This window comes from Phalacrocorax aristotelis, chromosome 8, assembly GCF_949628215.1.
Source record: "Phalacrocorax aristotelis chromosome 8, bGulAri2.1, whole genome shotgun sequence".
NCBI classification, from domain to species: domain Eukaryota; kingdom Metazoa; phylum Chordata; class Aves; order Suliformes; family Phalacrocoracidae; genus Phalacrocorax; species Phalacrocorax aristotelis.
This window is the reverse complement of record NC_134283.1, coordinates 34,321,583-34,337,418: the sequence shown is the minus strand read 5'-3', so window position 1 is coordinate 34,337,418 and position 15,836 is coordinate 34,321,583. Positions and strand designations below refer to the sequence as shown.

At 41.7% G+C, this 15,836-nt stretch overlaps 1 protein-coding gene across 20 annotated transcripts in view; it reads right to left on the bottom strand.

Moving 5' to 3' along the window:
* Positions 1–15,836, bottom strand: part of ANKHD1 (ankyrin repeat and KH domain containing 1) — a 123,032-nt gene that overhangs the window by 10,566 nt on the left and 96,630 nt on the right. For all 20 annotated transcript variants that reach the window (XM_075102387.1, XM_075102388.1, XM_075102391.1 and 17 more), the window contains 11 exons: positions 15,645–15,820; positions 14,801–14,963; positions 13,561–13,656; positions 13,141–13,257; positions 11,897–12,071; positions 11,083–11,536; positions 10,560–10,637; positions 8,261–8,407; positions 6,789–6,899; positions 5,056–5,205; positions 3,140–4,755 (listed from right to left, as the gene is read on the bottom strand). In XM_075102387.1, coding sequence (XP_074958488.1) covers positions 3,140–4,755; positions 5,056–5,205; positions 6,789–6,899; positions 8,261–8,407; positions 10,560–10,637; positions 11,083–11,536; positions 11,897–12,071; positions 13,141–13,257; positions 13,561–13,656; positions 14,801–14,963; positions 15,645–15,820 — 3,283 coding nt within the window. The remainder of the gene's footprint in view (positions 1–3,139; positions 4,756–5,055; positions 5,206–6,788; positions 6,900–8,260; positions 8,408–10,559; positions 10,638–11,082; positions 11,537–11,896; positions 12,072–13,140; positions 13,258–13,560; positions 13,657–14,800; positions 14,964–15,644; positions 15,821–15,836) is intronic.

Here is a 15,836-nt window from a genome sequence, read left to right as displayed (position 1 = left end):
GAGTTTCCTATTTATGTACTTAACAAAATCAGGTTTTGTAATACTAAAACCTTGTGCAATACCATACTCCGCAGTATCTTGGGCCATGAATTCAAGCTCTTCATCATGGTCTGAAAGGGTAACTGAGCTTTCGAGACTGGTGTATCAATCTCACACAAACTCTGCTCAAAATTCAGTTTATCAAAGCCCCCAGGCACTTTGGCAGAAACTGGTTACTTCAATGGCTGCCTCCACCTTTAGAGAAACAGCCACAACACTTGGTCACTCCATGCAAAACAGGGAGCCCAGCCATTTCATGCAACCTCATACTCATGTGCTGCTTCCTAAGCTTGCATATTTCAAGTTTGTGATACCTTTTAATGCCCTGTGAGCAAGGTCTCAAACGCCTTCTTAAAATGCAAAGGAAAGAAGTAACAAATAGACCTCTCTGGTCTTCTCCACAGCCTCCCCAAATGCTTGGGCTAAGTCTGCCCTCAATCTGCAAGCTGCTAGGACAAGAGATCTAAAGACATAGGTGAGACAAAAGGCCATTTCCAGAACCGGTGAGGAGATCTGCACATATAACTGTGTCTCAAAGGAACCAGTGAATCAGAGAAAACTCAAGCTGCAACTGAGCTTACCCATGAATAGGAATAGCAGAGTAACCAAACTCCAACCTCAGGTGACAACTTGTTAAGAAAAAGCTAGTTTAATACACAATCAGATTATATTAAATCTCCACCAAATTAGCGTAGAGATGATTACTAAGAGATGTTGATGTGGAAAAATTTGCCACAGCCCAACTGTGCAAGACAGGCACAAAAGACAAACCTCTGCTCCATCAGGTGTAGAGTCACAGTCGAGATTAGAGGATTGGTGTCCACCTGCTTTGATGGCCATTACTACTCCCTCTCATCACACAGAAGTGCCCTGAATTGCCAGGCAAAGCCCAGACTGCTCCTTGTCCATTGCACTGCTGTTGGCCAAAGTGTAAGCCAGCAGTGACGCCGTTTTCCCCGCATTCTAGAAATCTCATGAAACCTGCCACCAAACCCTATGGAAACAGCCAAGGTAGTCCCCAGTTCAACCCACCTTGGAGGCTGAGCTGAGCAGAAAGGTCTGGTACCCTGGCAAGAACCAGTGAATGAGATGGGTGGACAGACCACAGGACCACACTTATGCTCCAAGGGAAGGCATGGGAGAGGTCTCAGCCTACCACCCCTGCTCCTTTCCTCAGTATCACACCTTCAAAACACCCCCTTCTCCCTAGGCTCCCCTAACACCACCCCCTCCTCCTGTGTGACAGACAATTTAGATTCTGAAAACAAAGGTGATCAAAAGCAGTATTAAGTAGTTGATTAATTTAATGTCATTCTAAGAACCTAACCAGTCACCTCCTGCCAGGCAGGATTTTTAGCGGCCACCTACCTGTTTGCAGTTCTTCTTCATTTTGCAATATCCTGATCAAATACAAGCTCAGAAAAAAATGTGTTTTGGCCAAATATTTTTGTGCTTCAGTTAAGAACTTTACACTTATCGCCCCAAAGTCAATCATGTGAGCTCTCTTTGGGTATCTACCTAGCCTTCCTAACTCAGGAAGAAACAGATTTAGACTACCTTTAAATACTTACAGTCATTTAAGGATATATAAAGGACCAAGACATTTTTCCTTATGACAAACAGATGACCTTAGCATAAGGGAACAGCACAGTTTTTGGCTGCTATGGCAAGTCCCAGTCAGCTGTCTTTGTACACGCAGGATGCAATCATCAGAAAAATCAGCAGATCCCATTTGCCATAAGCTTCCTTCCCCAGGGGTTATTCCAGCAACAGCCAACTCCCAGTTTAGAGCACTGCAGAAAAAAGCTGAGCCAACATGAAGTGTTTCTGGAGTCTGCTGAGGAGGGTCTGACAATTCTTTTATTAGCAGCCTATCTGATAAAAAAGGCCAAGTTACTTTACCTTCCACAGCCTAAGTTACATCTGGTTCTGCTTACTGTGCTGGGACTGGATGTGGCACAGAAGCTCTAAGTATTCACTCTCTTTGCAGAGCTATACAGCCCAAATTAAACTGTTAAGAAAACTACAGTCATAGCAGACATCCCACTTTTGTGGTTAAAGTTAGTCAGAGAGAAGTGTTCCGGTTTTCAGACATCCTGCATGTCTCTAAATTAACTGAGAGGAATGGTAATATTGAAAGCCTTCTTTCCTTACCACTACATCTTCCAAATGCCCCCTTCTCCTTTAGTCTGAAAGTCAAACTACTTGACTTCTCCCAGTCCAGCATTCAAGTCCTGAAACGTTAGCCCAAATATCTAACATACACTGCAGGGGTAAAGACAAAGCAAGGTGCTCTAGCTACTCAGCTTCAAGGCACCATAAAGCCATTATGGCAAGAATGAAAGGGAGAACAGGGTGGCACAGACTAGATCTCTTGAGGGCCCCTTCCAGTCAAGTGGGTGTGGCTGGTTGCCTGCAGCATAGCTGAACACTAAAATGATAATAATCCTTTACGCAGAGCACAGCAAGGGCAGGGAGCTCACTGTGAGCATTCGTCACCCATTCCAAATAAATGCAGATAAGCTTGAACTGCTATTCTTAAGAACAGAAGGACAGTAACTTCCTAGTAAAACATACCATGCAGTAGCACACCAATTTCCCAAAGCACAACACAAGCTTATTAAAATCCCAGAGCCATATCAAGAGACAAAAATTACAGAGGGTTTACCCTCACTGAGTCAAGCTGGAGTCTCAGATAAAATATTGCACAGCTGCATGCAGCCACTCCTCCAGCTGGAACCTGTCAAGAGTCATGACCCTGCTGTTTCAGGTTTGGTATCACCTGACCCTATGTTCCATTCCAACCCAAAAGCGAAAAGTCAATGCTACTCTGAACTCTACAAACAGGTGGAAGCATTCCTGTGTCTTACAGAGGACAAGCAACACAACGTCTGCAATGTTCCCAACACCTAGCATCCTAGAAGAGCTAAAGAGGAAAAAAACTAACCAACGTTTTAAAGAGCACTTGGAAAAAAATAGGCCAACCATATTACATTAGTATTCTGTGTCATTTGTTAACCACTTCTCAATCAGTTTGAGATGATCAAGCTATAATGGTTGGAGAAAGAATTCTGTCCAGTGTATGATCTTAATGACTTACCTACAGGACTAGTCGAAACCCGCTGGGAAGGTGGCCTGAAACCAGGAGCCTTGGAGCTGTCGGGATGCACATTTTCCATGTGTCCTAGCACAGAGTTATTCAGAAAGGTAGACTGAACAGTGAAAGATGGGTCAGCTGCTGGTCGGCTAGAGAGCGGACAGTCTCCCCATCCTTGGTTAGCTGGCACCTGGTTGCTATCAAAAAGACTACTAAAGTGATTGAAGAGCGTTGCAGGCCCAAAGGTAGGAGGCAATGATTTGTTTGCTGGGTTAATATGCATCTGGGAACCGTTCATAACGTTCATGGCTGACGAGAGCTGCACTGCAGCAGGTGGACCTTGAGAAGGTGTTAAAGGAACTTGATTTGTAACAAAAATAGACTGAGGATCTTGATGGAGGTTTGCATTTGGTACCACTGAATAGAAAGAACCTCTGGACTGCATCCTGTGAGTAACTCGAGGTGCTGGTACAGCTACTTGAGGTAAGTTACTGTTGTCCTGATTATCTGCAACAACTGACCTGGGTGATGCTAAGCTTAAAGGAGCAGTTTCGGAGCTGGATGAAAAAGGCATCGACATGGAAGGGTTGATCTCTGACATGCTGGTTGGCAGTATTTCATCTTGGACGTTATTTAGCGGTGCAGGGCTGCTCGATGGGTGAGTTTCGGTAACTCCCGAGTTGCTGCTAGCTGACATACTGCAACTACTTGCAACCGAAGATGGTGCACACGCATTTGCAGTGGGCTGGTCTGGTGTTGACACCTTCTCTTTGGGTGCCGATACAGCTGAGAAAGAGTCCGCTTTAAGTGCAGAATGCTGCGTTTGTGGAGCATTAGATGGCAGAAATGCTGTGGGCACTTGCCCGTTGTTTGCAGGGGCAGAGGAAGTGGAAGGCAGAGTGCTACAGGTGCTTGTCACAGTTGAGATCGCTGTTGCTGCAGCACTCGTCTTAGGAACGCAGGCAAACAACTGCTTTCTGACCGAAGAGGGAGTCCGATTACTGGTTACACACAGCGGTTGGGTGGAAGCAGCTACAGAAGAGACAGTAATGGGACAACTAGAAGTAGCTAATCCAGGAGACTCCGTCTGTAAAATATTTCCATTCTGACTACCTACACGACTCGAACTATTATGCTTTGGAGAGCTGTTTGTGCTGCCAGGGTTAACTGGTCTCACTGGGAATGGTCCCCAAGTGTTCGGTGAAGGTGAAAAAGTTCCTCCAAATTGGGCCATAGGTAAGCGAGGGTGCCGGATCTGTTGCATAGTTTGGGCAGCCAGCAAGGCAAAATGAGGGTGAGAATAAGCTAGAGGAAGAGACACCGGAAAAGATGAGCGCACATTTGCTGGGACGTTCTTGTTTAATTTGTTAGTAGGCTGGAAAGTAGATAGTGTTGATGACTGCGATGTGACTAGGGGTGGTGCTCCAAGAGGAAAGGAGTTCTTGTTTGAAGCAGTTGCAGTGCTGACTCCAGATGAAAAGTTTGCATGGATTGATTTTGTACTCGAAGCAGGTGTTCTTATGTGAGTTTTAGGAATCAAGTCTTCCAGCTCCTTGGCAGGATCTTGAATAAGGGCATTGATGAGTTGCACTGCGTATCGTGTTGACTCTGTACCACCCCTAGATTAAATACAAACATATTTATCTTTTGCAAAAGGAAACCCCACTTTGTGCTACATCCGTAGCCTCAATTTTATACTGATCTGCAAGTCTATTGCATGTTTACTCCAATAAGTTATTTCTTGACTTTTGCATATCTTAAGGATTAACTTTGAAGAAGTCGACCATCAGCATATCTTGGCAGCAGTAATATATGTTCTATTCTAGCACCAAGCAGCTAAATGTCTTGTCTTCAAAAGCAAACTCGTTAATATAGGACATTGTGGGCTAGCTCAAGACTTCAGTTTCTAGATACTGTACCTTATAGTGATCATTCTCTCTCCATTCTTATCTTTTTGCTTATCAACGTCAATATGGGCACCAGTGACATCTTGAATTGCTGTGATGTTGCACCCACCTCTTCCCATTATTCTAGATACGACAGAAGCTGGGACAGATAATTTCTTTGACCTATATCACAAAGATCACAAATCTGTGAAATGTATTCAAACTTTAAAGGCATACAAAAATCCCTTGCTGTCTGACAGGTCGCTGAAGCAATGCTCTTAAGTTTCAGGGCAGCAAGTGGTTTTCTGCTGATATTTTCTTCACCCTTTGGAGCCTCTCTAAAACACCCCCATTCAAATCACTCATCACCCTCAGTACCTGGGCAAGGATTACTCCAGAAGCATTTATTCCACCACTCTTTTAACACAGATCTATGTGCCTCACACTGCTTCAAAAACACAGAAGGTACACAAGATAGGATAAAATCCATAAAAGTGAGACAAATCCTTAGCTTGTCAACCTAAATTTACATAAATAGCGCTGCTTCAAATATAAAAGCCCATAGCTTTGCTACTTTGCTATAAATGATCAAGGGTTTATCACAAGAAGGTAGTTTTCCATTGTTTTCCCAGTGATCGGCTCTGTAATACCACTTGCATTCACAACCTTTATAAGTATCCACCTCTCTCAGACCTCAGGATCTGAAAGTTTATTGGTGACACTACAGAACGGTGGATGGCAGATGGTTAAATTGTGCAGTTTGTGATTTAAGAGCTGCTGGAAGCCACTGTGAAGGTGGCACAGATTTTTTTAGAAGCAGGCTCACTGTCAGGCTGCAACACTAACCCATGTGTTCAGCAAAATAAGTCAGTTTAGGATTTTTCTAATAGACATGGTATTGGTGGGTCAGTGCAGGCATACAGTACTGGGAATTCTTTGAACATGAGCTATGCTTGCATCCAGACCCCAGCCAAGGTCTCTCTGGGCCACCACTGTCCCCAGACTTTAAAGGCTGGACCTCTCAAGCTCATACACCGCTTTCAAGGTTACCAGTGATGTGCAATAATTCAACACTGAACAATTAGAGGGGATTCAAAGGGGTTTCAGAAACTATTGTGATCACAGTGCAGGCACCTCTGAACACTATACAGATCACCAGGACCCCCTGAAAAGGCTGCCAGCTTCACCTAGCTATTCCAGTCTTTGAAATTTGGAGGTAACTTGATCCTCAGGAAATGATTTCTCACTTAATAGGACTTAAAGGAAACTCATTTTATTTTAAGCACATCTAAATACATGGAAGTGTTCTAAAGCATCAGCTCGTCTTGGCAAGGTGTGTTTTCTTTCCCTCTCTCCCGCCAGGAGGGCATGCTATGACCCTCCCCATCCTCAGAAACCAGGTCCTCAGGGCACGCACCCAGCTCTCCTCCCAAAGCTGTTTCATGCTTTGGGCTTTCTTCTCCCCTCCACCCTCAAGGCTCCTTTCTCAAGCTAGACATCCCAGTCACTCCCTCCCCAAACCAGAGCTTCCATCATTGCCTAACTTTCAAGATACGCCCATGTTACTCACAGGGCTCCCAAACATACCGTGGTCCGCTTCCACCTCAGCCCACCAGGAACCCCGTACCACCACCCATGGAGACATTCCTCCTCCAAAAGAGCTCACCCCAGCACCCAGGCCCCTGCCCACCCATCACCCACTGCCGTTTCCCTCCCTACCCACCGAACTCGATGTTTTTTACCTTGAGATGTGCCCAAAACAGTACCTTTTTGCTCCTGAACAGCAGCGCCCTCCTCTCTGCAGCTGAAATTGCTCAATTGGTGTTGGCTGCAGAGTGTTGCTAGGGGGAGGGTCTTTCAAAACTCTGCCTACTTGCCTGTCAAGGGCAGAAGGGATGTTTTCATTGGTTACTTCTTTGATAGACATCCCTTCTAGCCAGGGGGTTACTCATGGGGAGGGGAGAGGAGAATTCTTGCTGACACCAGGATAGACTACAGGAAAGGAAGGCATGCAGCTCCCAGGCATTTTGCATACACATCTAAAGTCGCCAAAAATCTCTTTGGCATAGCAAACACCAGTGCAGAACACTTTATGGACATGTTCTTTGTGAAAGCTTGATTCCTCAGGGATGAGGAAAGGTCGGATTTTGGATGCCATCTCTAGAACCCTACCATCTCCAGCAGAAGAGCAGACAATACCTAACCAAGCAGTTGAGCTGAGCCTATGAGACTCAAGAGACCCAGGAGGAGAGATAGAGCAGCTCTAGGGTCAATGGTGGGGTCTGTGTGCAGCCCTGGGAAAGTCAGCTGCCTGTTTAATGGTTTCATGCCTGCATGACTCACCAAGTGGTGGGCAGTCTGCAACCATACACTTAGCAAGGCCATGTCACAGTGGAGAACCCCATTTGTGAACATAAAAGGCAGAGACCGAACCAACCTTTAAGGGTTCAAATGCTTAAATTTGCAGATTAAGCTGCCTTTTTAACTTTTATTAAGAACAGCCTGTGGCCTTCACCAATCTGAATGCATTAAATCCTCCATACAATTATGTGCTTTGCACATAGCCTAAAATTCTCCAAAATGAGCATATTTGGTCACTACTATTGCAGAACACAGAAGAAGGAGGGCATCATAAGTGCACCCAAAACATCTGACACTTGTATGTTCATGCTTTATTCCTTTCTGATAAGGAGGACAAAAAAAGGAAAGCTAGGTGATCACTTCTAGTTAAAAGTAGTAGACATCATAAAGGTTACAGAAAAGATACTGGGGTGTTAATGGCCATATAATAAAACCCAGTACATTTTCAAAGGGAAATTCTGCATTACGGAAAATCTTTAAATCTAATTGCATCTCTAACTCTCACTGTAAGGTGACAAAATTTCCCATGGGATCAGCGATCAAGGTCACTGCCAAAGGCACAACGACTTCTAGCTTTGAAGAGATTATCTGCCTCTCCTCTACTCTGCTAACATCCATTCTGCCTTTAGCTCATGTGCAAGCCGTCATCTGCTCAATCATCTGTTCATGTCATGTTGATGTGTAGTTAGTGACAAGTTACTACAAATTAGGACTACAATTTGTTTTCACAGCACTGCAAGAGTAAAGGGGTTAGATTTTTTTAATAAAATAATTAATCAAATTATTAAATAAGCTTGCTGGATATTCAATATTTGAGAATAATTTACAAGCTAAAAAGTGCACAGATAGTTTTTAAACACAGAATTGAAGTCTTTACCTTCTAACCACTTCTTTCCAGCCTTCTTCTCTTTTCTGGCCTCTTTTTGGACTAGTCAGATTCAGCTTTACATTTGGAGAGCTCAGAGGCAGGGAAACAGGCTTATAAGTAGTTGACAAAGAATTTGAATGACCTTCACCATCAAGTCTGGGAACAAAAATGTGCTGGTTACAAATTACAGAATAAAATGACAGCATTACAGTATATATTTCTGCAGCTTAAACTACTAGCATGAACTGTTTTCATTCTTATTTTTTATCTGGAACAGCTGTTGAGTGACTTCATAGGTAGGTTTTTTACCTTTTAGTCCACAGCCTATACTCTTCCTCCAAAAAGTGGAGTGCTAAGCTGAATGAAGTAATACCAGAAACACTAAGGACATCAGGTTAAAATAGTTTATAATGGGTGGTAAGCAGCCACTTCAGCACATCCTGATTATGTGTCTATATTGTGTTCTCCTTTTTGAACAGCTTTTTAAGAAAAGGTACTTTGGTGGTAATGTCTCTTTCTTACTAAGTACTTGAAAATGTCTGTTTTTCAGCTCTTGTTGTTACAGATTTCTTAGAAACTGCTTCTACCCCTCACCCCCATTTTATGAATGGGTAACTGAGGCACAGATATTTGAGCATGTTTATGTATTTAAGTCACAGTGACACCGATTTGGAAGGAGGTGCCCAAATATCATTACCTGTACTAATACAGCTATAGCGATAGTCTAGTGATACAAACACCACAAAGTTTTGGTGAGAGAGAAAAAGAGAGAGAACAGGCAGTCTCTTGTTAGGCTAAGTGATCTATGGAGAGGTGAAAAAAAAAAAAGCACCACTGGGAGCTCACAAGTTCACCTGCAGCACTGAAACATAAGCAATCTACACAAGTCATCGAAAACTAGCCATATGTGATACAACCCAGCAAAACTATGGCATAGCTGGAAAATTTACAGGGGATCTCATGCTTCAGCTATCCTGCTAAGCATCGCTTCCCCTCTTTACTATATACAAGTTTTTATTTATCCATTTTATTTCTCATTCTTTACAGCATTTTATGTTCATTTTGTCTTCTTCAAGGCAAACTGTTTATACTACATTTTATACAAACTTCAGAGATCTATCCACATTTAAGTAACCCAAACATACTGACTGTATGGAAAACAATGTTTAGACAATAAGCCTTTTAAAATATCAGCATTTTCTCTTTACCTTACTCTCTGATTAATACACCTGCCCAAGGTGTTTGAAAGTTCTATGGAGAACTTTACTTGTCCTCAGATAACTGTAAGATTGAGGCAATGAGAACAAAAAAACACATATGAAAGAAAAGAACGAAGTCTACTTTGGAATATCGATTCCAGAGTAAACTTTAAGCTTTTTTTCTGCTTTGTCTGAAAATGTCTAGGTATGTTTTCAGAAAAGCACCATTATGAAGTCTGAGTTTAAGTTTCAGTTACAGTAGCCTTGTCATTGGCATGCCTATGACTAAAGAGAAGAAGAATTCAGGATGAACAAATTTAGAAATAATTTTCAGAAAAAGTCTGCCTAGTGTAAGAGCCAAAAAGCACCTGCAGAAGTTAATAGCCCCATCTTGATATTTATATACTGTTTTGTTTCTTAGCTGTGCTTTAACAGAAGCACCACTTCTAACAAGGAGTTGGAAGTATGCATTTAGTTAGTCCTGCTGTAGTGAACTGCACAGGATTCCAAGGCTTATGTTGGAGACCTTGGACAAAAGGTCCAAACCAGAAAACAATTTATGTTCATAAAACAGAATATGGACAAAATCCAATTTCTAACATTCATTCCTAAGGGTAATCCAAAATACACACACCCCAACCATGAGGGCTGACAAAACCACTCATTCTGCAACTAACTTTAATGTGGGGAAAAAAAAAGAAAAAAGAAAATCCTGACTTTCTTCCCACTCCCAGACCAGTGCCTGATGATCTTTTTTGATCCTGAGCCTGATGACCTTTTTGATCCCATCATGATCCCCAATGCATTTTTGCACTGAAGCTGGGTTCTCAGTCAGCCATGTGTCCTGAGGATCAAGCCCTGTACCCTCTCTCCCCTCCCTTAATGCACAAAAAGAAAAAAGAAAACTGGAGGACCAGACTCACACTACTTATATGTAAAATTAAGCAAGGACTACGGATTCAGATGGGATCTAAGCTTTTTGATTCAGACCAGTGACCTGTTCAGAAACTGGTGTTATAGGAGTTATTAGCTCATTCCCTGAGAACTGAATGATCTTCCAAACCATTCATACGGCCCCTGTACATTCACTGAGTTCTTTTGACTCTCACCTCTGGCTCGACAAGGTTAAATCAAACTGGCCATCAACCTGGCAGGTGAAATGCTCAGAGTCATCAACTTCTTCCCTCCTTAAAACAAAGAGATTGCAATTCAGAGGAGTTAATGATGAAACCATAAAACCATCAAAAGGTAATAAAACCACTTCTGTAAATAGATAAGTAAAGTTGGCACTTCGTTTTTAAATTCCCAGCATATTCACTTTAAAATCTATTCTAATGAAGATGACATGCAACATGGATGCTTAAATAGCAGAGAGAAAACTGGCTGTTTTGCTAAAGTAATATTAAAAACTAGGCAGCAATGCCAAAAAAAAAAAATCTTACCTTTACCATTTTAAAGAGGTTGCGTTCAATAAATTTAACAATATTATTCAATAGCTACACAAAAAAGCAAACTCAGTCTTCTCAAGATTTTGGGAATGTACCAGCTGATGTAAAGCTTAAGGTACAGAAAATTTACACTGGCATAGGTGTAACCCTGTGAAACAACAGGGAAGCAATACAGCAGACTCACCTTGTTGGTGTTTTTGAAGCAGAGGTGCTAGTTTTTTCTTCCTGAGAGGGGATAAGCAATGAGGCATAGCGCCGCTCAGAGGAATTTGTATCCATCGTGAAGTTCAACTCTTGGCTTTTACCTCCACTGCTACTTTCGCTATTGCAATCTGTGCTATCCAAGTTATCTGAATCACTATTCCCACTTGCACCACCACCTCTTGGCTCTCCATTTATTTTATTTTTATCTGCTTTTTGCTGTGCTAAAGATATATGCTGATCCGGCAAAATTATCTGCATATTCTGAGGAGTCTCTTTTGTTTTATTTTTCTTATTTTTTCTGTTTGTGCTGGGGGTAGTCACCACATTAGCTCTCTTCTTCCCAAAGGCATTTGTGAAAGTAGTTGAAGTCGCAGAAATTCCAATTGTTGTTGTAGTAGTTGCACTAGGAGGCTCTATAGGAACTTCTTGCTCCACTGAAAGAAAAACAGTTGATATACAATCAAAACTCACAAAATATAGAAATCGTTGCCCTGACTGAGGACACTACAGCTGAAGTTATGCTCCGTGCTGAGCTGTCAGACTATTTGCACTGCATTCAGCTGTATATCCTCCAAGAGTGAAAGACTTTTGGGAACACTGGAGAAAAAAAAAAGTGAACACTGGAGTTTTGCCAGGAACTCTGATGGCAGAGGGAAGAACCAGGGCAGTAGCTGTACAACATTGTCACAGTACTAGAGAACCCAGCTTTCAAGCAGGTTCCCTTACCTAGATGGTAAAAAAACCAAAACCAAATGTGCCCCCAACTACATTGCTCATAAACACTTGTTCTTTACCTTCATCATCATTTTCTTCTTCATCATCATCTTCTTGCAGTTCCAGGGTTTCTTTAGGCTTGTTTTCTTCATCTTCTTCCTGTTTTCTTTTTTGTTCCTCTTTCTTCTTCTTCCTCTTTTCTTTTCTTTTCTCCCTTTTAGCTGCAAGAGCTTGTTTTCTGCTCTCTTCTCTTGACTGTGTAAGAGAAAAGGATACATATTTAAATATTTTCACGCAGACTAAATAATTCAGATCTTCCCTAGAAATCTGGAGGGAGGGAGAGAGAAAGGAGAGAGCACAATGAACTAGAATGACTGTCACATACTGAATCATCATGCAGAAACTGGGCAGACCTTATGGAAAAACAGGCCTAGTTGGTCCCAAAACTTCTAAGGGATGGCAACAAAATAACAACCAAATAGATGTATTATAGAAATATAAGTTTACTGGACAATCAGCAAAATTTCTCATAATCTCAGTCCTTTCTCAAAAAACATTTAAGAACCTCATTAATATTTTTTCAGCAATGTTCACATCTTTGACTCAGAAAGATCTCCCAGAGTATTTTACAGAAAAAAACCCACTATCATTTTAACAACTTTTTTTAATACATGGAATCAGACAAGTCAACTATGCTATATCGTAGCTTTGCACAGCACCTGATAAATGTTTAACAAGTCAGCAACTTGGAACATTTAATAAACTAATATGGAACTTGTGCAAAAATTGTAAGAGTCTCCATTAAGAGAGGCCACCAAGGAGTGCTTAAGAAGTGTCTGCGTTACTCTGGGTCATTTACAGTATTCTCAGTGAGGGAGAAGTTGATTTTCCCCACTATCTGCTCAACTCCATATAGCTCATCAGGCAGCTCATAGGCTCTCCTTTGTAACACTGAGAAGTCGTCCATAAAATGCTTATGGACTACATCTTACATGCAACATACCATGTATCACACCACCGAGACTGAAGACCTCCCTTATTCACACATCATCTGTGCTAAAGTAATGCAAGAGAGCTACTATCTGAGGTAATTATTGCCATGTCCAAGCTTTCCTAAAAAGAACAGTGGAGTGGCTGAAACAGAAGTAAATTCTCATTTGCCACCCTCAGTATACACTTCACCTTTTGTGTATTAGAGGAAGGAAAGCACACAGAGTCACAGCATGAAAAACTACTGCCCCAAGGAGCACAAACAGGAAATACAACCTATAGATTAATACATGGGTCAAACCATTATGCTACACAACTGCAATTTTCTACTCACTTTTTCCAGGTCTAGCTCCTTCAGCAATATAGTAGCATTCTTGTTTGCTTCTGCAGCCTGCTGGTCTTTAGCTTTCACAATTGTCTCCACACACTGGTGACACTTTTTCAACAGGTCCTGGAATGCAAACTTGTCTTACTACCTCCTTAATAAACTGAAATTGAGGAGTGAGATTTGCTCTACAAACATGAGATTAGCTTTATGTATTCATAAACATACAAACTACTTCAACAGACTAGGACTATGAACACTGATTTTTTTTTTTTTAATAGTTCTCTATTAAAAAGGAGACATGCACTAACCTCTGAACCAAATGTACATGTGCAAACATGCACATTCAGTATTTGAATACTGAAGAGTTTCTCATGTATATTTTCACTGAAAATAAGGGACAGGGCCTCTTCTCAAAGTTAAACTCACCTTGTCAGTTATTGTTGCTATGTATCGCATGCATTCAATGTCTGAAGGAAACTGGTTAACTTCTTTCACCAGGAACTGAACTACTTTCACATGCCCCTAGAAGAGCAAAGAAAGTTCTAATCTCTTGTATGTAATTGTCTGCATTTATCATCAAAATACAATTTTGATATCTCTTAGTCCAATGAAAAAGACTCAAAATAAACAGGAACGTTTCTGGTAAGCTGCTGTTTGGGAAGAAAGGTAGTTACTGTTTGCTCAGTGTTGACAGCACGACTGCTGTTCTACATCACAGTGGCAAAGACAAGCCCTCCCACAAGCAACTTTTTATTTTAAAATACAAGAACCAAACCAGGCCCAAGTGCAGAGGCAGCTATTCATGATCTTAGTAACAGCCAAGAGGACTCTCTTTAGACCCTACCTGTCACCCCAACCCACTCTCTTGCCACTCACACCATGAAGCAAATATAGATTGTTCAATTACAAAGTAAGTCTGATCAGGGAACTGAGCCACCTGAATATTATCCTGGCAAACACATTCCTCTGTCACTGGATCCACTCACTGATGGGGTACACTGTGCAACCACACAGAAAGTATCCAACTGTTGTCTCTGAAGTTATTTGAAAGCAATGGAGGGACAGTGCTCAGTATTGCTGTTTGTCAAAAAAGCTGTATACTTATTTGATATTTTGTTAAAGGCAAAGCAGCTACAGCTAATAAATTCCTCTGCTATAGCTATGCTCCTTGCATCCAACAACGTAACTGATGAAACCATTGCAAAGCAATGTTCTTCCTGCCAAGAAGAAAAGGCAGTGACAAAAGTGCCTATTACCCAAAGCATCCCACTGAACAACAAATTAGGAACAGAACAGGAAAAGCAAATAGGAATCAGGACAGACTGGTGTTTTGTTCGTCTCAAAAGCAGGACTGAAACAAGCAGTATAATCTGCAGAAATTTAGAGGGGACTACGGTAATCTCAAGACAATGAAATGTCAAAACAGTGAAAGTTTTTGGTCGGTGTATAACTGGAAATGATGTTACTGTGGTTACAAAGATTTTCACCTCAAAAATTAGATGTGTGAAGTACACAGATTATGATTAAAGCAGGCATTTTATCAAAATAGTAGTTTTGTTGTGTTGTGTTTGATTCTTCCAATACCAAGCATTCAGATTTAAGACCAAATAAGAAACTGTTTTGAAAACATTCAGCATTGAAACATAAAATTAAGTTGGTCTCCTACCTTGCGAAATGCTGACATAAGAGGTGTAATTTTCCGATTATCTGCAGCATCCACATCTGCTCCTGCTTGCACAAGTAACTGAACCACATCATAGTGACCACCATTAGCTGCCAACCACAGAGGTGTGTTTCCTTTCTTGTTACGAACATCAATATGCGCTCCTCTAAAAAAGTACAAGTGTAATCAAGTGAAACAAGGTAAAGGTGGAAGTCAGGAAGTAAGATTACAAAAGATCAGAGTACAATTGGATATATAACTTTAATTACTGAAATCTAGTGGCTAGACAGAGAAATTCTGTCCCTGAAATCTGCTGTTTAAGTTGCAACATAGTGACACAGGGTTTATTTAAACCTCCCTTATAGAAACCAACACTCACCTAATGTAGCCTACTGCACCACAGCTATGCAACTAGCGACCATCGGTCCTTTAAAGGATCATTAATGTGGTGACTACCCACAAGACAATGCAGGCCCTTGAGATTTTAGCAGTGCATAGGGTTATGCTTGAAGAGCTCGAAAGCTACTTCCAGGCTTTGCCCCTCAAATGACAGCAGGGAAATGCTCATGTAGAAATTGCTGGATTAATACACAGCCAACAGAGCTGCCGAGCCAGACACTGTTTGCTCGCCTCTTGTCCCAGCTGCCTGCTTAGCTTAATTAACACTGGAGTAGCAGGATACTCCAGGATAACACTGGAGAGCGGGAAACAGATACAACATCCTACTTCTAAAGCTTCCCATTCACTTTGCTCTTAGATGCATGAGGCAATGTAAACAAGGGCACCCTTGCCACAGAGGAATACAGCTACAGAACAAATGTGCCACTAATGAGAAGAAATAATTTACCGATTAATCAGGAGCTCACAGAACTTGTAGTGACCCTTATCTGCTGCAATTGTTAAAGCTGTATCTCTTGAGGAAGGCACAGGTGGAGCATTAACATCTGCTCCTTTATCAAGGAGAACCCTTCCCACCTCTGCATACCCTCCTGAAGCCGCTTCCATCAGAGGTGTGAGACCAGTCTGTGCAAAGAGAATG